This window comes from Rhinolophus ferrumequinum, chromosome 21 (genome assembly GCF_004115265.2).
Source record: "Rhinolophus ferrumequinum isolate MPI-CBG mRhiFer1 chromosome 21, mRhiFer1_v1.p, whole genome shotgun sequence".
Taxonomy (NCBI): Eukaryota; Metazoa; Chordata; class Mammalia; order Chiroptera; family Rhinolophidae; genus Rhinolophus; species Rhinolophus ferrumequinum.
Window position 1 is genome coordinate 21271853 of NC_046304.1, and position 24353 is coordinate 21296205.

At 46.8% G+C, this 24353-nt stretch overlaps 1 protein-coding gene across 3 annotated transcripts in view; it reads right to left on the reverse strand.

Annotated features, from left to right (window-relative positions):
• The window catches only part of ASIC2 (acid sensing ion channel subunit 2), a 1003508-nt gene that overhangs the window by 55495 nt on the left and 923660 nt on the right, over nt 1–24353 (reverse strand). For all 3 annotated transcript variants that reach the window (XM_033091177.1, XM_033091176.1, XM_033091174.1), the window contains exon 3: nt 5251–5378. In XM_033091177.1, the coding sequence (XP_032947068.1) occupies nt 5251–5378 (128 nt within the window). The remainder of the gene's footprint in view (nt 1–5250; nt 5379–24353) is intronic.

A 24353-nucleotide genomic window follows, 5' to 3' on the forward strand; every position in this document is an offset into this window, starting at 1 on the left:
GTAGGGTACATGTCGGCCAACCACAGGCAGGTGCTGAGGCTGGAGAGGGGACGGGGCCTTGGTTGCTATTCTGAAGGGCAGGGCTTTTGAAAACTCCAGGAAGTCTGGGAATTGAAGGGTTTCAGGCAGAGTAGCGATATGACCACCATATGTGGGGGCTGAGGAAAGGACACTAACGACGAGCATGCCCAGAGCCTCTCTTCTAAAGTGAGGGCTGCAATTTATCCCAGCTCCTGCTTCTCACAAGCAGGAACCCAGGTTCTGCCTCCCAGCATCCTTGCCACAATTTTCCTTAATAGCACCCCATTGCAGTTGGCATGAAGCAGGGAGTCACTGGCTGGCAGAACAGGGAGCGGGTGCAAAAATGCTGTCGGCTCAACTTCCACGGGATACCCGTGTGCTTGAGTGACACAGGCAGAGCCTCCCAGGCTGTTAATGCTGAGGCCCTTGCAGGCCATCTAATGCAGTCCTCCCCTTCTGTGGATGGGAAACCCGGGACCCAGGGAGAAAAGCAACCTGTCCAAGATATCATGGCTCCAGCAGGCCTGGAATCCAGGTCTGTGGGCCCCCAGCCTGGTTTTCTCTCCACAGATAGATCTGGGTTCAAAGCTGAGCCCTGCTACGCCCCTCGCTATGTGAATTTAAGCAAGCTACTTAACTGTGTAGTTCTGTCATTTGGACCATGCAGATCACAGTATCTCTTTCAGGGTTGTCGTAGGGGATTAAGTGCATAGCCAGTGTCTCTGCAGCTTAATGCCTCGCAGGTAATGTGTGGCACTGTACCACTTCGGGGTTCTGTGTCTGCTCCCAGCGTGGGATCCCACTGCCTGTCTCTGGTGGTGGTGGTCCTAGGGTTCTGCAGGGACTCCTGCAGCAGCTGAGCTAGCCAGGGGGTGTCTTTCTTAGGTTGTCCACGAAGGCAGGGGCATACCTTGGCTCAGTTGGGTTTAGGGCAAATACTGATTTAAAAAAGCAATCTTTGGTCTGGGTTACAGCCCAATGGTGTGTTTTTTTGGATGACAGAATAAAATGAAAAAATACTGAAAACAACAACAACGTGTATATAATTTTGCATGGGCAGGCTGAGTTTTACGAGGTAAAAGTGCTTTCCCGTTTACAAAAAGATTCATGGCAGGATTCCTGTAAGTCACCTGTAGGGCTCTCACACAGGAGTTAATTTCCCTAGTATGATTCACACCAACTTTCCAGGAAAGAACCTTCTATTCCCTAGTCTCGTCTCCCCTCCTGGTCTTCTTGCAAGACTCCCTTGAACTTCGAACTGAAACAGCAGAATCTTAGAATAGGAACAACGTAGCCATCACAGACTGGAAGACGCACCCTGATTTTATGTGCCGCCAAGAAAGAAAATGCCCTGCCCATTGTATCTGTGACATGCGATTAACTGTGAAACCAATCCTGATGTCAGAAATGTTAAAACGTGAAAAAAACATGCATCTCAGAGTCAATGAGACACAGTGTTTGAGGACCAGGGTCAGCTGGATAGGTCAGTACTGATGGCAGAGAGAATAGGTACACATGGGGGCCAACCCCCAAATGGTGCTTGGTTTCACGTTATTTAATTATTATTTTTTTCTCTGTGAAAGAAACCACAGATACATAGGCTCTATGGGGACAGATACTAGCTCGGTTATGTTCAACACTGTCTCCCCGTCATGTCACTCATACCCTGTTCCCCAAAAATAAGACCTAGCCGAACAATCAGCTCTAATGCATCTTTTGGAGCAAAAATTAATATAAGACCCAGATATTATATTTATTATATTATATTATATTATATTATATTATATTATATTATATTATATATCCAGTCTTACAGTAAAGTAAGACCGGGTTTTATATTAATTTTTGCTCCAAAAGACGCATTAGAGCTGATTGTCCTGCTAGGTCTTATTTTCGGGGAAACACGGTAATAGGTGTTCAACAAATATTTGCCGAACAACAAAAAAATAAAACAAAGCCACATTGTGAAGCATGCGGAAAACCCAGAAAAGGAAATAAATCATTCATAATCCCCCCACTGTGGGTATTTTGGCTTACTTCCTTCGAATCTTATTTCCTATGAATGTGCTCTTTTATATATATGTAAACCTAATGTATTATTAGATTTAGCTCCGGGATGTGTTTTTGTATTTCTCTATTAATATGAATGAAATGATAAAATGAGCCGATGCGGAAATGCTTTGAAGACTGTAAAATGTTTAACCAAATATCTCATTATTAGTTATAATTATCGTACCAATACGGAGATAAATGAGGCTGATTTTCTGCGAATATGCTTCAAAGCAAACAATGAAATTTGCCCTCAGAAGCCTGGAATGGGTTATGTGCCTGCTCACCATGGGGAGTCCCTCTGTTTCACATGGGGAAGAGAAAGAGACTGAAGGATTATTGGAAGTCATCAGCTCCAACTTCCCACCCAGCCCAGAAATTTCTTCAGTGTCACTCCGGGGAGGGGGAGAAGTAGAAATGGGGGAGGAATAAGCACATTTCACAGGCTGATGACAAACAGCAGCCTACAAAGAGCTCCCTTCTTCCCAACCTTCATAAGCGGGGACCAAGTTACACTGTGGGTTTCCAGGAACGCTGCTCACTTCCCCGGCGTGCTAACGCAGTAAGTCATTCATGACGGGTGTGGCAGTTACAGCCAACAAACCACAAAGTCAGGTTTGCCTTGGAAGCCCAGTCGAAAATTCACCTTTAGAGAGTCCAGGAATTCACGTACACAGCTAGTAACAAGTCTAATCCATACCTGGGTCTTTGAAAAGAAGGAGGGTTTACTCCCACAACACTCAGATGGAAGGACTGACAAAGAGTCGCTCCTTGACCAAATTCTATCTGGCCCCTCTGAGCCCTCTTCTCATCTAGGCCTATAAAGACCTGAACAAACATGAACACAGTTTCTAAGAGCTCAAAGCCACATCCCTAGGATGACTCTGCCCCACCCTCCACCCCCCACTGTCCCCTTTAAGTCCCTGCCTGAGAATACTCAGAGCTGCCCAAAGAATTTACTATTTGTTCCTGTCAGAACCTGAAGGAAGACGGGGGCCTCTGTTTCCCTGGGTTTGTGGGAGGATGGCAGCCCACCTTGGAAAAGGGCCAGTTAGCAAACCCAGATGGCTTTCACACAGACCAACGTGTCCTTTCCACTCTTAGTAATTTTGCACTTCCCTGACTCTGCTTGAGTCCCTCTGGTCCCCTGCCTTCCTCCCCAATTTTCCTTTTAAAACACCTCATCACCTCTGTCCAAATTGATGTTGTTGAGTTCAGTTCATGCTGAACCCTCTTTCCTATTGCAATAAGTATATTACTGACTAAAATCTGTCCTTGGCACTTTAACTAGTGTCCAGCTTGGTTTGTTTTTGACAGTCCTCAGAGACTGGCTGTCACACCTGAGCTAATAGCTCGGGCTCTGGTTCACCCAGACTGCCGGTCCATCGGCACGGCACACCTTGACTTGTTAAGCGTGTTCTCACTCTTTTATTTTTTATTTATTTATTTTTTTTGCAATTACAATTGACATTCAATATTATATTAGTTTCAAAATGTACGGTATAGTGGTTAAACTTCTATATAATTTACGAAACGATCCTCCCGATAAGTCTAGTACCCACCTGGCACTATACATCGTTAGTTATTACAATATTATTGACTCTATTCCCTATGCTGTACCTGACATCCAGAGATTATTTTTCTAATTCAAATCCTCAGCTCTGAACTTGGCTCTTTGCTGTCTCTGCTTCGTGCCCTCCTTCTTTGTCCTTAAGGATGAGGTTTTTCTGGGTGCACAGCTCGGTTCCCACTTTGCACACCTTTGCATGCTCCATTTCTGCTCACACTCCCTGTCTCAGTCTCAGGGGCCCACAGACGCTGGGCCAACCTCCCAGCCTCCTCTGCCTCTGCCTCAAAGCCGCCATCCCACCCCCTACCTGGTGCAGTGAAGGCTGACCTTAGTCTTTACCCACTTCCCAGGCATTAATTACAGGGCACAGTTCCCAGAGATTCAAAAATATAGCGCGTGACAGATTTAAAACCAGTTTCTACTACGGAATATTATTTTATAAAATGGCTGAAGAGCTGTGGTCAGTACTAGACGGAAGGTGACATTTGAGTCAAATTTTCAAAACGAGCTGAACTTGTAAGTGACGAGGGTACCTCTTTGCTGAGCACTCCTTCACTGTTCTCCCTGATTCTCCCTTTCTCACGCCTGCCAGCAGGTGCCTCCTACCACTCACTACCCTCGCTCTTTGTCCCAGGCCTCCCAGGGCAAATTGTCTTGTATGATGTGGTATAGGCCTCCCACAGAGTGAGTCATTGTCTCTCCAGTTTTGTTTTAGGCAAACTGGGGATAAGAGCAAGAAAGGGTCCCTCTCTGCAGTCCTGGGGATAAGAGCAAGAAAGAGTTCCTCTCTGCAGTCCTGGGGATAAGAGCAAGAAAGGGTCTCTCTCTGCAGTCCTGGGGATAAGAGCAAGAAAGGGTTCCTCTCTGCAGTCCTGGGGATAAGAGTAAGAAAGGGTTCCTCTCTGCAGTCCTGGGGATAAGAGCAAGAAAGGGTCCCTCTCTGCAGTCCTGGGGATAAGAGCAAGAAAGGGTCCCTCTCTGCAGTCCTGCTTTGAGACTTGTTCCCTGTGGAGAATTTGTGAAGGTCTCCTTTCTAAGATGTGAACCTCGTGACACTCCTCACTCCATTGACATGAAGCATTGACACAGCAGACCTGGTCCCTTCTCTGGTGCTGAATCAGAGACAGCAGGCAGGAGCCCATGCAAGAGCCTCCTTCCCCGTGAGCTCCATTACGAGAGAGCGACACCCCCGCCCTTTTCCTTTTTGCCGGCCACTTTGAATTATATTAACACACATGACAAAACATGTCAAACCCTGGTTAGCAGTTTCTTTTAGCATCCACTGTCCCCTCAACCCATCGCCTCCCCAATATTTTTTCCCCAGAATGTTCTGGGGAAAAAAAAAAAACTCCAACCAATTCAGTGAAAAAAGAAAATAAGCTGGATTTCTTTCACACCCAATTTTAGGACCCGACAGATGGTACTGAAGAATTGGGTTACGGAAGCCAGCCGACACTTTCTCCACGTTCAAGGTGAGTCCCTTTACTGAGACCAGCTGTGCCCCAGCCTCCTGAACCTTCCAGAATGGGAATCCCATTTCTCCTCCTCATACCTCTGCACGTGATCAGGAGAAGCCGAGAACCACCAACTGAGGGAGCCCAGGAACTTACCCTCTGCTCCTGTGTGGCCACGAAAGTCTGGAATCCTGGAGCCACCCCAAAGCCCAGCTCTTGGATGAAAGGTGGCTCAGACTGACTGTGGATCTGAACTTTCACTCCTGCTTCGAACGTCGTTTCCTCTGAAAGAACAAAGATGGACAGAACCATGGGTCAGAGACAACAGACGCTTATGGAGTCCCGGGACTGAAAAGCCCCAAGGGATGCCAACGGGGCCATGTGGTTGTCAGAATAAAAGCTCTCAAAGACGTCCACCTCCTTATCCCTGGATACTCTCCATATGTTACCTTCCACGGCAAAGGGACGCTACAGATGTGGTGAAGTTAGGGATCTTGAGATGGGGAGCTTATCCTGGATTAGTCATGTGTCCCAATGTAATCACAAGGGTCCTTGTTAGAGGGAAGCAAGAGGATCAGAGTTAGAGAAAGAATGGAAATATGCTGCTGGCTTTGAAGATGGAGAAAGGAGCTACGAGCCAAGGGATGTACGAGGTCTGACAATTAAGCTCGAGACTTTGTTGCAACGATGCTGCTAATGTTTTTTATCAGAGGGATTGTTCATTATGAATTTGTACCAACTGGACAAACACTTAACCAAGTTTACTGTTTGGAAGTGCTGAAAAGGCTGCGTGAAAAAGTTAGACGCCCTGAACTTTCCGTCAACAATTCATGGCTCTTGCATCACGACAATGCACCAGCTCACACGGCACCGTCTGTGAGGGAGTTTTTATCCAGTAAACAAATAACTATTGGAACACCCTCCCTACTCACCTGATCTGGTCCCCAATGACTTCTTTCTTTACCTGAAGATAAAGGAAATATGGAAAGGAAGACATTTGGATGACATTCAGGACATCAAGCGTAATACGGTAACAGCTCTGACGGCCATTCCAGAAAAAGAGTTCCAAAACTGCTTTGAAGGGTGGACTAGGTGCTGGCATCAGTTTATAGCTTCCCAAGGGGAGCACTTCGAAGGTGACCGTAGTGATATTTAGCAATGAGGTATGCAGCACTTTTTTTTGGATGAGTTTGCGAACTTAATTGTCAGACTTCGTATGCAGCTTCTAGAAACTGCCAAAGGCAAAGGAATGGATTTCCCCTAGAGTCTCCAGAGGAAACACAGCTCTGCTAACACCTAGATTTTAGCACAGTGAGACCCATTTTGGACGTCTGGCATCCAGACCTGTAAGATAATAAATTTATGTTGTTTGAAGCCTCTAAGTTTGTGGTAATTTGTTTCAGTAGCAATCAGAAACTAATTCGGGTTAGTTAGGCCAACACTTTGCTTCAGTCTCCGAAACTACAGAATTGGATTATGATGTGAATCAAGCACCTTTATTTTATTTACTAACTTTTCTACTGGGCAGCCTTCTGCTTCACGGTGCTACGGGGTCCAACCCTCCAGGGCTGCCTGGATTGGCTGTTACTGGTCCTTGCTTTGCACAGATGCACACCGATCTCCTTCTGCCTGGGATGTCTTTCTACCTCGTCCCCCTGACCATCCCCCTACTCCTCACCGAAGATTCAGCCCCCAGCCCCATCCAAGGCAACTCCACTTGCTCTATTGCATTCTGCACCTATGCCTGATAAAGCCTCTGCCACACCCTGTATTAATCCTTTATCTGACTACCACATTCACAGGCTGGACCATCCTGGGGCCTACTTCTGAACTTTTTAGATCTCAAGGGTCCTGCATGGAGGGCCAGGCATCAGGAACGAGGGAAAGATTTGTGACTCAACCCCCACTCACAATGCACAAGGCCAATTTAGAGTCCAGCTCAAGCAGTGTTCTAGAAGAAGAGAGTGGGGACAGGATGGGTAAATGAAGGAATGAGGGAAGAGGGTGCGGGATGGGGGTGGGAGAAATGGAGGTCAGACGTCAGGGAGTGGAGGGAGGGATGTGTCAGCACTGGGGCCATACATTGAGGGAGTTCGGGGACACACACTAAAACGGGCACAGAAGAGAAAGGTGAGGAAAGAAGGGCTGGGGCCAGGCAAAGGGGCAGGACCCACAAACAGCCTGGGGACCGGCAACCGAGGCCGGAGAAAGGGTCCAGGGCTGAGTAAGAATTCCAAGTTTAGGGGTACACAGAATAGTTTAGTAGGAAGAAAGGGACTGGAGGGAGGGGTAGGTAGGCCTTTCATAGTCTAGATGAGAAGGAGTCCTGTGGCTGACAGAGGGTGTAGGCAAAAGAGACCCTCTCTGCCTTTCATCCTAAGTTTTGTGGAGAGGGAGAGAACCCCAGGTTATTCACAAACACACCCCCTTTCCCTCCAGCCGTCCACAGTTCCGCGGTCTCTTTCCCCGGACCGCTCTGTCCAAACTCCTGCCCCTGTGGCTGTGGTTTGTGTCCCTCTCTCCCATCCATCGTGACTGCCTCAAGAGGAGAGAGTGCTTCTTATTCGTTCCAGTGCCCACTGCCTCTGTCGATCGGGAGGAAGACTGTGGGGAGGAAGGATGGATGGGAAGAGGAGGGTGAGCCATCAGCTTTCAGCAGCTGTGTTTTCTAAGGCCTGCCTGTGAGCGGGGTTGAGGAGAGGACGAGGGGCCCAAAGAACAGGCTCTCAGCTGGGGAAAGGAGCGAACGTGGAGTGACGGCAGGAGCGCAGGATGCCCGTGCGTGGGTGAACTGAACGCACACTCAGAGGGTGGAACCGGAGAGACGCCAAAACGTGTATTTCAGAGCTAGCTGAAGCTGGGCACCTGTGATAGCCCTGGACTCAAGACACCTTAGAACCAGTAGGATAGGCTCAAAGGAGGGGGCCTGTGACTTACAGGGGAAACTGAAAAAGGAAGCCCTTCTGTCAGAAATGCAGTGAGTCATGGGCAAAGCAGACGGGCTGGCGGCGGCGGCGTCAGGGAGAGCTGCCCAAGGCTAATCAGACGGGTAGGGTTTGCAAGGGGAGTTTATTCCAGAAGTGGCAGGAACAGTGTAAAATCCTAAATAACCTTGCCTCTTTACAAACATCGAGCGACCGACGGGCATGAGCGGAAGAGGGTGATGGATGAGGTTTCGCCTGTCTTTAGAACTTTTCAGTGGAACTTTCTGCCAAGATGGAATGGCCCACAATCTGTGCTATCTATGCAACATGGTAGCCGCTAACCACATGAAGTGTGGCTATTGCAACTGAGGAACTGAACTTTTAATTAGTTCCCTAATTAGCTCCCTCCTTAGCTGTACTGAGGGTAGAACGGACAAATAAAATTGTAAGGTATTTAAAGTGTGCAATGTGATGATTTGATTTACGTATACACGGGAAAAAGATTTCTCCCATCGAATGAACACATCTGTCACCTCCGATAGTTCCCCTTTTCCCTTGCTTTATTTGTCTTGAACTCAATTTTAATTCATTCACTTAAATAGCCACATGTGGCTAGTGACACCCTTACTGGGCAGTGTGGTTGTTGGATGCCAGCTGTGAGCAGACCTTAGCCCTCTCAGAGCAGCAGGAGGAGGAGGACACCACCACCCTGTTTTCCTAAGCAGTTGTCCCCATGGGTGTCTTGTCTGGAGGCCGTGGGTGATCCTGTCTGGTGCTGATTTTCCCAAAGCACCACTTATTCTTACAACTCCAGATGGAGTCTGTTTCTCTTCCCTCCTAGAACTGCCCTTGGCTTCCCTCTGTGGATTATTCTGCAGTTTGACAGTGGACAACAAAACCCTCTTCTAGGCCCTGCCCCCTTCCTCCTCTCCATTTCCCACAGTCCCTGGACATGGCATGTTATCGGTGCGTATATAAAGACCCAGTGTAAAAGCTGAAGTTATCAAACATAGATGTTAGAGCCAAAGGCTCAGACCGTGTACCGAGGTTCTCAAACTACAATGCACATTGAAATCACCTAGGGAACTCTAGGTGACGATTCTGGGGACCCAACCCTAGAAATTCGGATTCGGTTCCTCTGGGATGGAGCCTAGAAATCGGCACTTCCAGGGATTCTGACATGGGTTATATGAGGCCACACACATCGGGCAGGTAGCGATCTTGTCCACAGAGGGGAAGTGACTTGCCCAAGGCCACAAAGCAAGTCAAGAGCAGAGCTGGGGCTAGAAGCTGGCTTAATCAGCACTCTTTCTACCCCGCTGGGGGTGTGGTTTATTTCGTGTGAGCCGACGCCGTGCTTCATAGCTCTGGGGTTCTGAATGCGGGTTGGAGAGAGGGAATACCTTTTACATTGTCACATTCCTTCAAGCCCCAGCACAGGGCCTGGAAGAGAGCAGAGCTCAGTAATTGTTTGTTGAATGAGGCAAATGAGTTAGGAAGTGTCCTTTGCTGAAGCTACTGTTCTCTGCCCTTGGACCAGCTGGGAGTCTGCTCAGAGTCTGACTGGACGCTGGGAAGCACCAGCACCACACGCCACCCAGCAATAGGCTCCCTCCCACGTCGCAGGCCTCAGGAGGGCTCGTCCGCTGAGATGCAGGTGGGCTGCACACAAAACAACAGCAGCAGCCACAGTGACATCACCCACACAATTTTGGGGGTCCCAGTGTAAAATGAAAATGTGAGCCCTTTACTAAAACATCATTGAGTTTTAAGACTCAAAACGTTCTGCAATAGCAGAAATTAAACCAAGAGTATGGTCCTTCTGAGCATGGGGCCTGCCCAGGTCACGCGTCCAGGAAGACCGCCTGGGCAATCACCCAGATTGGCGCGAGACAGAATTCCTCACGTTCTCATATTCCTCTCACCACTAAATGATTCAACACTGAGCTGCTGCAAAGAGCGTAGGACCCTGGTGCAGTGAAGGATTTGTTTACACATCGTGAACACCAGGATTCCAAGGCCCAGAGAGCGCGAGAGAGCACAGAGAGAGGGGAAGTCACTACACACGCAGTGTTAGGAGACCTAGTTAGTTGGGACCAAGCGGAAACCCACACAGCTTAATAGGAAAGATGATGTGGAATCAGGACGTGGGTGGTAGGGCACGTTCAACCTACCGAGGCTGAATCTCTCTTTCATTTTTCAGGGGCACGGCCAAGGCCGCACGAGGTGAGGTCTACAGTTTGGAGTGTTTTCTGCTGGTGCAGAGAATATTTGAGGGCACTGCGGGAAGAACCAGGGAGGGAACTGTGGGCAGAATGCATAACAGGGCAGAGAAAGTACATGGCAATAAAAGAAGCTTAAATCTTTAATCTTTGCAAATTACAGGAAACATGCCGAGGAAATAAACACTGGAGAGAAGTAGGCAGGGAAGCTGCTCTGAAAATCCGGAGAAATATTCTAGGCTCAGGCAGGGATGAGCTGATACAAAGCAATTTCATTGGACGAATTTCGTTGGACGAATCTGACTTGATAACAGTGGCTGGGATAGCTAGCCTGAGAGGAGAGGGTGAGAGGGAGGCCCGCCGCGCGGTGGTGATCGCAGCGCAGCATAGCTTCTGTTTGTCCATCCCCTGGCTAAACTTCTCCACTGTGCTCTCTCCCTGGGAGCTGCGCTTGTACAGACCACTGATGGGCTGTCTTGTTTTCTGGCTTCTGGTTGGGTTCAACCAAGGGTGGCCCAGGTAGGAAACCGGAGGAGAGAGGAGGGTCAGGCTGGGATATCCACTCTCTCGAGTCTATTTTCTGAGTCATGGCAGATTAGCTGAACCTCACCGTGGAAGGCCACCGCTCCGGGTCGGGGGCCCGGGAAGAGCTTTTCATGTTGCGTTCTCTCTGGGTTCTGAGACCAGCTTGCTGCCCTCTTTCCCTAGGGTTGGTATTGGTTCTCCCCATTACCTTGGACACTGCACCTTCTCATATTGCCTTCCCTAAGCCTTGCCCACATCCTTGGAAACAGTCCTTCAAGAATTTTTCCTTGTATTACCCAGGCTCCGGATGCGGTTCATCTCCTGTCTGGGTCCTAATTGGTAGAACCCCCAGAGGGCATCTATACCTAACCTCTGAGAGACAGCAGGAGGATGCTCTGTGACCACTCACTGTGTCTGACAGCCATTACTGTGTTTGAGCACTTTTAGGGACGGAGACCTCACTACCTGAAGGGCCAGACCACACTTTTCCAAGTTCATCCTTTTATTATGTGCCAAACTTCCTGCTTAGAGATCTTACCCCTGCTCCTAGGGCCACCCCTCTTCCACGTGACACCCCTTCAAGAATCTGAAAATGCAAACTGTGACCATCAGAGTCTTCTTGTTTCCATGCTAACCTTCCCCAGTAGAAATGACCCCCGTGAGTCTTCTTTTTTGGAGGCCTCATTAGCGGGGGTATATTCGGGGACGTGCTTGGCCTAGCCAGGTTTCCATGGGGAGGGGCTCAAGGTGTTCTCCTCATCATCCCCAGTACAGCCAACTGCCTGCATGGCCTGTGGAGTCCCTGGGCGCCCACCTCCCACACTGAGTGGGGAAAAGGTGGGGACAGGGCTTTGGCACCCAGAGACAGAGTGCCCTGTTCCCAAAGGAGTGAGCCAAGCAATGTAAGACAGAGGCAATGCAGGCCCCTTTGACCTGCTGGGTCAGAACCGGAGAGAGGCTAGGACGGCTGGTTAGATGTTTGGGGCTCTTGGGTCAGGCAGAGTGAGGTCAAGTCCAGCTCTGTGCCCTTTGTCAAGTTATTGAATCTCTTGGAGCCTCATTTTTTTTCTGCAAAGTCTGCAGAATGGTTTTGAACATTATAATGGATCCTTCTTCATAGGGCAATTGCCATTGCACAGGGAGCTCTTACCACAAGGTCTGTTTCTTATAAAGGGCTCAGTCATCTGTAATGCTATCATCGTCATCATTAATTCAGTGTTTCTGGCTTTCCATACGACCCACTTAGATCAGCTGCTGTGTCACATTCCTCTTTCCCTATGCTAGTCCCTCCGACTCAGCTGGCCTTTCCTCTCCCCTTCCATCTGGTTGACGCTTAATCAGCTTTACTGTCACCACCTCCTAGAAGCCTTCCCTCCATTGGGTGTCCTAATTCCCTGTACTTACCATTTCCACAGTTGGTTGTATCTCTCTCTCTCTCTCTCTCTCTCTCTCTACTAAGACTGAGAGACCCCCTGGGGACAGGGTCAATGTTTTATTTATGTTTACATGCATAATGCCCGGCACTCAGCAGGTGCTCAGTAAAATGCCTGTTGAAGTGAGTAAAACTGCATGGCTGACCTCTGAGACTCACAGAATCCTAGCCTCCTGGTGTTATAGATGAGCCACAGAGGTTGTGAGAGGGCAGCAGGTTTGTCTGGGTCTCGTGGGGAGTTTGTGGCCAAGCTGGGTCCACAGGTGCCAGCTCAGGACCCTCTGCCACAGTCCCCAGGCAGCAGATGGTGAATAACAGACTAGTGGGTGGCTGTGGAGGGGCTTGAGGCCAGAGCTCACGGGGGCTGTGCAGGGGCAGCAGAGACTGCCTGTGACACCGCCCTGAAGGCACACAGCTGGTGTCACTGTCTTGTGTGACTGCTCTCTTCCTGGTCAGTGCTGAGCATGAAATCACAGTGGCTTAACCATGGAGACTTATTTATCTTCTGGGCCTCGCTATTCCTCATGATCAGGGGGACAGGCCTGGAGTGTTCATGTGCATGTTTCAGCGGGGGGGGGGGAGGTGTGGGGGGAGGCGGGCCCATCAATCAGCTGCCCTCTCCCTCCACCCCTCCCAGTGGCTTCTCTGGCAGCCACTAATGACTCAATGCTGTGTCGTAGCCCTGCAGTTTCCTGGGGGCTGAAAAGTGTGTGTGTGTGTGTGTGTGTGTGTGTGTGTGTGTGTGTGTGAGAGAGAGAGAGAGAGAGAGAGAGAGAGAAATTGGGCACATCGCTCCATTTCCTCTTATTTCCCTAAAACTTTAGAGTTCACAGAAACAGAAAGAAGGAACTGAACTTCCCGAGGGCCACACACGGAGCTGGGTGCTTTCCACCATTCCACATTCAGCCCCGCGTTCCTGGGGCAGTGACGTACTGAATGCCTGCCGTGGACACGGGCCACGGGTCAAGGACCAGGGCTGCGGCAGAACCAGGCAGAGCCTCTGTTCTCATTGAGCTCACGCTCTGCTGGAGGGACGGACAATCAACAGGGTCAGTGTGGCCTCAGGCCAGAGGTGGTAAGTGCTGGGTGAGGGCGGCGGGGAAGAGGACAGCATGACAGGACAGAGCAGGGCCGCTGTGCCTCTTCACATGGGAATCAGGGCAAGGTTTTTCAGGGTGATGGTATTTGCGTAGTGACCTGAATGAAGTGAGCAGGTGGGCCACGGGATGCCCCAGGGAAAGCATTCCAGGCAGAGGCAACAGCAGGTGCCACGGCCCTGAAACAGGTAAGCACTTGACCTATTTAAGGATAGCAGGGATATGTTCAGAGGCCACAGGAGCATCTCATGACTCCTCACAGTGACCCCTCCAGGTAGGCTTAGCATTGGACCCCCGTTCTACACACAAGGAAATAAAGCCTCAGAGAAGTCAGCTTGCCCGAGCCATACCAAGCACCTCCAGGCTCAAACCCTGGTCGTCAGTCTCCAAAGCCCTGCTCTGTGCCCTCTAACACCTGGCCTCACTCAAATGCTTTGTACCTTTCTAGTGTCACTGGTCACATTCCCCACAGGGTCGGGGGTCTTTGGGAACTTGCAGGCCCGGACCCTGGGCCACTCAGCTTTGAATCCCCTATGTGGCAAACAACAATACTGGCACATGGATGGTAAGCTTTGGGGTTTTCCTAGATTTCATCTTCCTGGGTCCTCTTTCCAGCTGTCCTGAGACAAGTGTCGCTATCCCCATTTTTATCTATCTATCTATCTATCTATCTATACATATTAATATATATTTTAATATATATTCTACATATATATTAATGTATATTTATTAATATATATTAATATGTAGTTATACATAATTTTTAAAATGTATATAATTTTAATATATATACATATAAATTTTTACATTATATACAGTTTACAGATGAAGAAACCAAAGCTCAGAGAAAGGAAAGGACAGACCCAGAGTCTATGATTCATGGGTACATGAAATTCTGGACCTAGAAGAGCCCTTGACACTTTTTAAATTCAATTAGCTTTTCTTCTTTCAGGTGAGAAAATTGAGACTCACAGAGAAGAGAGTGGCCACTGGCCCCAGGTCAAGCAATGTCCCTTGACTCCTGACCCGCCTCTGTCCTTGGCCAGTTGGCTAGAAGAGACAGTGGTCCCAGGTGACAAGCCCATAAGGTTCCAAGCTGGACAGGACGGAAGTGGGAGAACAGTTTAATTTACACTGGGTTTAGCCGCCTTTCTGCTCTCATTTCAGAGTTCAGGGCTAAGCTCACTGAGCATCACGTGACAATGACAGGGGCCGAGGTCCCAGCCCTAGCCTGGTAAACAGGGTCTGCCAAACATTGTTCGGGTGGTCCACTAGAGGACCCTCATGCTCTCTTAATTGCACAGAGAAATCCACGCAGGCTTAAGTCAGGACCCTGGGAAGGGTCCAAGGGCAGTGTATCAAGAAAAGCATGGACTCTGAATTCACAGAGCTGTGGATTTGACTCACAGCTCCACCACTTAATAGCTGTGTGACCTCAGACAAGTGATATTGCCTCTGAGCCTTTGTCTCCTCTTTGTTAAAATGAAGCGGGGCGGGGGAGGGGGGCGCTGATCTCTCAGGTTAATTTCAGCTCTAAAATTCCATGAGCTGAGGGTCAGGCACAAGTCTCCTAACCTCCCTGCATCTCATTTTACTTTCCTGGAAAAGAGATTTCTTAACAAAAGACATGGCTGTTCCCCACTCACATCAAGTCAGAGGAGTCTGATTTTTCTAAAGACAACACAAAGAACCCACAAATAGCAGCCTAGCTAAAATCCGGTGATGTGTGTCTTACTCTCCCAGTCTGCCCCTCCCCTGACAGGCAGGCCCAGTTGAACAGCATGCCGACGACGTGAGAAAGTCCGCACCCAGCACAGAGATGGGCATGGTCATGCTTGATTGCTCACAGGTGATACCTCGAGGCCAGGTGAGCTTCTGGACTAAGAAAAATCAACACTGTGTCCCCATGCTGGGTGGACTGCAATTATGTCTGCTCTGGGTGGCAGCATGATATAGCAGCATGTGCACCAACAGCTCCTGATCCAGGAGAAGTTATCAAGTGCCCACAAAAGCTTGGTGAGGGCAGCAAGCCTCAGCCTCCTCCTGCAGGGCCTCCAAGCACGCTAGCATTTTAAAGGCCCTAAGACACGCTACAGCAAAACATGCTACCCTCTGTTGGACTGAGTGTTACACAAAATAATCTTTTTTTTTTTCTTTCTATTTTCATTTTTAAGGAACACTAGCTCTTGGTGGAAAGAACCAAGGACCAAAATCAGAAGATATGTATTGAAGTCCTAGTTCCAATCCTTTTTAGCCATAAGGTCATGGGAAAGTCACTCAGCATATCAGAGACTGGCTTACCACATCTGTTAAATGGGTTAATCTGTTGAATGATACAACTGCGCTATTTACGTCATAAGAGTGTATGGGGATCAGAGGACAGAATGCAGGTGAAGCACCTACATACCGTGGAGTGATGTACCTGTGTTGGGGAAGGGGACAGTTTCTGTTAGGTCTTAGTTATGCGTCAGAGAAGAGTGGCTACACTTAACACATTCCGGTTAAATCGAATATTTACAAAACTTACATTAGTGAAGGCTCCGTGTGTGGAATTGGGTCTGGTCTCATTATAAAAGGATTTATTCCAAGGACTCTTTAAATAATGAGCTTTCCGAGAGTGCATCCAGGCTCAGAGATTATAAATTACTTGCTAAGAAGGCTGGTAAATATGGGCAGGCAACTGGCACACAGGAGACCCCACCCTTGAAAAGCCATCAGGAAGTGCTGTAGGTCTCTGAAATTGTTGGGGAAGTTTGTGGATGCTTAAGATTCTATTTATAAGAATTCTGTTTACTCACACGGGTGCAGTGGAAGTTAGGTATCACCAGATTGTCGAACAGATCACATATATGAATTGGGATGTGACCCTAGAATTCAAAATCATTCAAAGCATTCATGAATTCATAGCAACCTTTTGTTATCGAATATTTTCTCAATCAATAAATGTAAAAAAAGCATGATAGCATTCCCGTGGGGGTGATGTCTGAGAAATATCTGGGTGTTTTACAAGGTCATCCTCATACTTCCAAAGCGTGGGAAACAGTGGTCTGGATTGGAGCTTGTCACAGTAGCATGTGAGTCACGTGGGGACCCAGTTACAATGCAGTCAGGCTGGGGCCTGAGATACTGCGTTGCTGACAAAACCGGCATCACCCGATTTTAAGCCGGCAGTTAACTGTGGGTTCCTTGTGCTGTCTTTAGCTGTCGGTGAGCTGCCCTCTGCCTGCCTCTCCAGGCGCTGGTCCCGTCCATAGATCCAGCTATCTCAGAACGCCCGGGCTGTTCTTGGCGTTTGCTCCTGGGTCCCCCCCCTCTGTGTGGCATCGCCCCTCCCATGACACGCACCCTCGCTAAGTCCCACGCGCCGCCTAGCCACCTGGCAAACAGGCCTAAGGCCCAAGTCCAGCGCTTCTCTGAGGCCTCTCCCAAGTTACCGTTGTCCTCCCTTCCAGAACCGTTGATCCCTTCCTTTGTGCTCCATCTCTCCTCCATCTGTCTAGCACTTGGTGACATTTAATTGTTTCCATGTCCCCTTACCAGACTGCAGATGCCTGGCCCTCCTTAGGCACTTCACATGAGAGCTGTTGGATCAATGAACTTCCCTCTACTACATAAAAGGAGTACTCGAGATGGTGAACTAAACTGTGAACTAATTGTGAACTCTTAGAAAACCTGGACCGGGTCTTTCATCTATCTGCCTGGCACATAGTAGGCGCTCTTGGCGATTGATTCACTAGGTGGACATGAGCTCTCTGAGGTACGTCTGTTTGATCTACATCCCAGACATTGTCCCTCAGACCACTGCCTGCCTGGCTGGGAGTTGTAACTAGAGCACATATGTTTTCCGCACCGCACTTAGCATATGCATGAAGCAGGCCTTCTCTTAATGACAAAAGTCAGACTTCTTCCGGCTGTGTGTTGGGTGTGGGATTCCAACGGTACTTCTGACTCATGGCATGATTTCTCCAGATGCCCTGGCACCTGTGGAGACCCCTTATCCAGCATCGAGATCCTCTCTGAGGGTGAGCTCAGAACCGCAGCTGCCTGTTTCATGTTCCTGTGCTCCAGACTCTGAATTCAGACCAGAGACTGCACCTTCCTTCTGGGGAGGTCCTCGGCACCAGACACCATGACCAGAGTTTTTCCCGGGAGCAGAAACCATAGCAACGATCCGTATCCCCTCCTGCTATGTCCTATTTGTGATGGAGGCTAGGAAACATGTTATCCTTGATAGCTGCTCAGGCCTTCCAGCTACGTGGAAAATGTATGATTATTTTAAATTAAATTTTTATTTTTGGCAAAGCAATATATGTACATAATTTAAAAAGCCAAATGGTACTGCCAGGCTGCCAATGAAAAACTGCCGTTTCCTGCTCCACCTCTCTCCAACCCGAGTCCCATTCCTCAGAGACAACCACTCTCTCAGCGGTGTTCGTTGTTCCTTCTGGTATTTCCTTTCACATCTTCACGAACATCAACTGTTTGACAGTGATTTCTTGGTTTCTAAAAATTTTAGATATTCTCTACTGAATTCCTACCATGGAGATGAGGATGTAGGCCTCTTACTATATGAAGTGCCCTGCTATCTTTGCTTTGCTTTCATCCTCCTCTATGTACTTATATGATATTTTGTTTAAATCAGTGTGCAGCTTGGACATAATTATGACTATGTGGATATTGCCTATCCTCCAGCCTATAGTATATAATGACTTTTTTTTCTTTTGAAACTATTCTGTTCTTCCTGTTTTTTTCTTCTTTTTTGTATATTGATTTGTTTAGCTTGCTACGTACTTATCACAGAAACGGGGGAAAAAAAAAAGAAGGTCAAACTCATAGAAACAGAGAGTAGAAACAGGGGTTGCCAAGGCCTGGAGAGAAATCAGGAGAAATAGGGAGACAGGGAGTGACTGGTAAAATGGTACACACTTTCAGTTATAACATGAACAAGGTCAGAAGATCTAAGGTAAAACAGTGTGACTATAGTTGATGACACTGTAGTGTATAATTGAAATTCGCTAAGAGAGTGGAACTTAAATGTTCTCATCAAAAATATGGTTTGGAATATATTTGAATATTATAATATATTTGAAACAAAATTCTACCTTCATACTTCATTTGTAGCTTGCTGGATATAGAACTCTATCTTAGATCATCAGGGAAATGCAAATCAAAACCACAGTGAGATAAGCCCTCACACCAGTCAGAATGGCTGTTATCAAAAAGTCAACAGACAACATGTATTGGCAGGGATGCAGAGAAAAGGGAAACCTTGTGCATGGTTGGTGGGTCAGCAAACTGGTACAGCCACTATGGAAAACAGTATGGCAATTACTCAAAAAAACTAAATATAGATCTGTCATGTGACCTAGCAACTCCACTTCAGGGTGCTTATCTGAAGAAAATGAAAAACACTAATTCGAAAAGATATACGCACTCCTATGTTCATTGCAGCATTATTTACAATAGCCAAGGTATGGAAGCAACCTAAGTGCCCATCAATAGATGAATAGATAAAGAGGTGGTATATACACACAATGGAATATTATACAGCCATAGAAAATGAAATCTCGACACTTGTGACAACATGGATGGACCTTATGCTAAGTAAACACATATGCTAAGTGCAATAAGTCAGACAGAGAAAGACATTTTATGTGGAATTAAAACAAAACAAATGAACAACAAAAAAATCCCAAAATAAAAACAAACTCATAGAAACAGACAGCAGAGGGATGCTTGTCAGAGCAGAGGAAGGTGGGGGGATGGGTGGAAAAGATAAAGGTAAAGGTTGTCAGTAATATTGTGATAAGTTTCCATGGTGACAGACGATTATTATAATTGGGGGGGGTGACCACATTGTAAGGTATAAAAATGTTAAATCACTACACTGTACACTTAAAACTAATACACTGGTATAATATTATAACTAATATAATATATACCAACTATACTTAAAAAAAGAATTCTATCCTAGAAAAGATACCCCGTGCCCCCCCCCCCCGAACCTCGAATTAGAGAGCATCATGCCATCGTCTTCTGGCTTCAGCTGTATCTGTTGGGAAGTATCAGATCATTCTGATTCTAGATCCTAGGTACGTGACTTGCTTTTTTTTCTCTCTAGAATCTTTTAAGATTTTCTCTTTATCTCTGTTAGCCTGAATTTTGCAAAGATGCATCGTGGTCCGGTTGTTTTGTCACTTACTACAAACAGGACTTGGTGAATTCTTTTGATATGGAAAATCATATGCTTCAGTTGGGAATTTTTCTTACATTATTTCTTTGGCAATGTCTTCTTCTCCATCTCTCAGTTTTGTTATTCTAGAATTCCTAGTAGTAGGATGTTGGATTTCCTGGATTTACCCTCTCATTTTCATATTTCTTCCTCTTCCATTTTCTGTTTGTCTTTTTGTTTTATTTTTCAGGAGATTTCCTCAGTTTTGATCCTTTCAAGAGTTTAAAAAAATGTGTGAAATCATATTTTTAAATTTCCAGTTTTTAAAACTTCTTCTTTGAATATTGTTTTTTAATAGCATCCTATTTTAATAGCTTGTGTTTATGAACGCAGTACCATCTCTTATCTCTTGAGACGTTTAATTAAAGCAGTTTGATGGTGCCTACTGTTCCCTGCATTTATTTTTTTATTTATCAAACACTTACATAGTGCCTATTACTTAGGCACTTTTCTAAGTACTTCACAAATATTAACTCATTTCAATTTTCCTAACAACCTTACAGAGTAAATAATAATATTATTCCCATTTTACAGGTGATGGAACTGAGGCCCAGAGAAGTTAAGTAACTCGCCCAAGGTCACACAGCTGGTAAATTATAGTTGGGATTTGAATCCAGGCTCTAGTCTAGTTCCAGAGCTTGTGCCATTAACCATTATCTCTATTTCCTCAAAGTTTCTTGTTTGTTTGGTTAGTTTTAGTTCCTTTCCTGTTAGCGACTTCACTCAGATGCCTGGCTATTTGGCTGTACAATCATAGTTGAAAGGTACTTAAAGCCTACACAGTCATTCCTTGTGGGTGGGAGGACTTACCAAGGGACTTCACTCTAGAGTGATCTAACTAGGCCATTTTGTTTGGAAACTCCTGTCGTTCTCTGTGGATCTTTTGAGGTTCTCAGTGTCTCCAGGAAGGGATTTCCCCAGAATTCTGTTTGGGGGTGGGATACATGAGCATGGCTGGAGGTCTCACTCAGTAAGCAGAATCTCACCTCATCTCCCTGTGTTCTGTACAGCACCTCACCGTGCCCTCAGCTTTGCCTGGTTTCCTTAAGCCCAGAGGCTGTTTGTTTCAATTTTTATCTCCCGCTGGGGGCAGAGAGAGGTTTATCCGGCTGCTTTGAGCTATCGGACAATATCTGGGGGGACTTCTAACTAATCCTCCCAATTTTAACTCGCCCCTCATTCCCGTCTTATGCAGCACCTCAGGCCTCCAATCCCTGATCCTTCCTTGAGGTTCTACGGTGAGAACTGGTTGGCTTTTAGTTGGCTTCTCGGTGTAGACTCTTATCTTTTCGCTTTGCCTGCTCTGCCAAGCAGGTACCATCAGTTTTCCATCTTCCCAAAATTGGCTGACATCTACTGTTGTCTTCTCTCCCAACCTCTTTGTCCTTGTGGGCTTATACCTCATACAAAAAAAATAAATTAATTAATTAAAAAAAATCCTTTTTTGCCATTTAGATGGAGTTTAGGGAGGGAGACTCATGGACGTATGTCCAATTCACTGTGTTCAACCAGAAGTCCCACGGTCAACCACAGTGAGCATGAAGAAATCAAACGGGGGTCCTCATCTCCAGCTGAACTGGAACAGCTCTGTCTTCATGTGTTTTATATACTGGGGCTGTGCTAAAGCTTTTGTTCAATACAAGGATTACGCTATTGAAAAAACCAGAGCAAATAGAAAAGAAGAACTTCAACAGACCTATCATTATATGCCATTCTCTCTTCAGAGATGTCACCTGAACCTTTTTATTTTTCCCTGAGCTATTTTCATGGTAGTGCTTTTACAATCACATTTTGAACATTAAAGAAATGTAGTGGAAGGAGAATCACTTTTGGGTTCATAAGTGGGTTTTCAGCTTGGTTCAACTACTTGACGAGGTGTGTGTTCTTGGGAACTTCACGCAACCTCTCTGGGCTCTAGTTTCTTTATCTTTCAAGGGGGATTATAACACCTTGTTAGCAGGTAACTGGGAGGGTTCCTGGGGTAGAATGTTCACAGCACATAGTAGCTATTCATTAAGGCACATAATGTCTCCCTCATCCGGGCCCCACCCGCGTGCACAATTACAGCAATTTTTCCCCCCTCTCAACAAATATATCAACAAATCATTTACTGCCCTTGTATATGTCAGCGAGCCAGACAGTCCACGTCTCTAACGTCTTGGAGCATATATTTTAGTGGAAGGGGACAGACAAGAAAAAACAAGTAAGGAAATCATATAGTGTACTTGAAGGTGACATATGTCCGAGAGGAAAGGACAAGCAGAACAGGTAAAGAGGGGTGAGGCGTGAGGTGGAGTGCAATTTTACCCAGGGCAGTCAGGGTAGGCTTCATGGAGAAGGTGAGATCTGACTGGACGGAGGGGAGGCAATTAGCCACGTGGGTCTGAGCACAGAGAATCCTAGGCAGAGAGCATGGAGAATGCAGATGCCCTACAGTGACAGTGTTCCTGGAGTGTTCCAGAAGCCACAGGGAGCCAGGGTGGCTACAGCCAAATGAACAAGGGGACAGCGTAGGAGGTGATGAGACCGATGGGGATAGTAAAGGGCCGGATGTTTATCACTGTTAGAGCATAGACTCCCAAAATAATTCCTTTGCTCACACATAACATCAATTTTGGTTTTCTACAAGACTAGGATTTAGAGAAATCAAGGAAGGTAACATGTGATAGAAAAGTATTTTGCATTGAGGTGAATGAAGGATAGAGGGACATGGGAGTGGGCCATTTGTGGTCTTTCCAACTTTGGAGCCTATCTACCCAGAATTTGAGTTCATTAGAAACCCTGTACACCTGGTTTCCTCAAATATAACCTACTGCCAACTCTCACCCTGGCCCCTACCTCCCCTAGCATGGCTATTATCTCTTGGGAATTCCTTCTCTAGCTGCTATCTACCCGGCTTCCTCAGGGCTCTCATGTCCCCTGCTGATCACGGATTGGTCCAAGGGCGGGCAGCTACCTGAACTGGGCCAATGATTCCCTTCCCTGTTTTTTTTTTTTTTTTTTTTTTTTTTTTTTTTTTTTTTTTTTTTTAAGAGGAGACCAGTGAGAGACTCAATAGTCTCTTGTGGTGGTAGGACATGTAAAATATAAAACCGTTGGGAACCATGTGTGAAAAAATATATATGTGTGGGAAAAGCCTGTCTCTAGTGAGAGTGCATAAATGGATTCAGAAAGAGGAGAGATGAAAGGGAGTGAGAAACCTGAGGGGCCTAAGCCCTCGGTTCTAGTTGTTTCTGACGCTGCATCCTTGCCTTCCCGCTGTTTGGTTGTTGGAGCTTGCCTTGGATTCCGAGGGCAATACAATTCCTTTTATGCCTAAGCTTGTTTGAATCCGGTTTCTGTCTTGTGCAACCTAGATAACCCACTGTCTGTTTCTTTTTTTCTTTGAAGTTTCTCAGAGGCATCTACAGAGTTTCGTTTTTAACAACCTCCCACCTGCCTTCAATTTAATTTCCTTTAGAAAATGCCGGCCATGAATTCTGCACTTCTATAGCCTAGAACGGCTTTTCTATCCTTTCTCTATTTTGTGAGTTCCCCCATGAGAAAGAAGATTTCCATTCAAAGGCATTTGGGAAATAAATGCTGCGTGCAATATTCCTATCTTGGAGAACTCATGATGTAGCACATTAAAGAATTCCTGCAATGAGGAGAAGTGTTGAACTCTCTCTACTAGAGTTCTCTAGGTTCCTTTTATTCCTGGGACATGTAATATCCCAAACTCCGGACATTCCATAGGGCCCAAATAGGGGCATTAGGTCCACGTGTGACAGAGCCTGCCTTCTTTAAAATTGTGTATTTCCAGTGTGCCCTGCTCAAGGATGTTTGACCAAGGGGGCATTCCGGTATGGGACATTGTCAGCCCAGAGGAAAGGACATTTTTGATAGTTTTCATAGTCACCCTGTATTGGCTAAGCATATGCCCAATGGGCTGGGTCAACCCAAAGGGGGTACCTTTTCCTAATTCACTCATGGATGTCCAAAGTCCTTTCTGTCAGAACTACACCCAGAGGAGTGGTTCCCTCACTGCTTCCTTACATTTCTGAGAGATGAAGCTGCCTCTGAGGCAAGGCAAGCGTGTATCAGAAGCTCTGCTTTGAGCAGAATGAGACTTCAGATGTTGAGGTGCTTTAGGACCCGTTACAGGTATGAGATATGAACAATGTGTGACTATTCCCCCAGCCCCTGGTCGTCATTATCACGCTTCTGCTGTTTACAGTTTGCAGAGAGCTCTCATTTGATCCCTTCAGCCATCTTGTACATTTGATGGGTTTAATGTGTTTCATTGATCTCTATTTTACAGATGAAGTAAATGAGGCGCATTCACTTGCTCTCAGTCACACTGCTAGTAAAGGAAGAGCAGCAGATTTGAGCTGGGGTTTGCCTCTGTCATGCCACTTTCCTGTCCTGCTACATGGCCTCGGTCATCAAGCTGTCAGTGGGCACTCCTTCAGCAGCCATATTGCAATTAATTTCTTCTCCATCATCACCCGAATATCTCCTATAAGGACTTCAGCTCCTTCCTCCGGGGGTTGAGAGGAGGTGGGAATGCTAAGGAAGCAAGATGGTGTCTGTGGGGCTCCACGACTTGGCAAGTCTGGAAGGCTGCCTCTGTCCTGAGGGCCGGGGTAGGGCTAGACCTGGCTGTGCCCACAAACCTTGGGAGCAACGACCCAGCATCAAGATATTGCCGTGCTTCCAACCAAATGAATGGGGGAAGATATTTGCAAATAATACCTCTGATAAGGTGCTAATATCCAAAATATATAAAGAACTCATACAACTCAACAACAAAAAAAACCAACAGTCTAATTAAAAAATGGTCAGAGG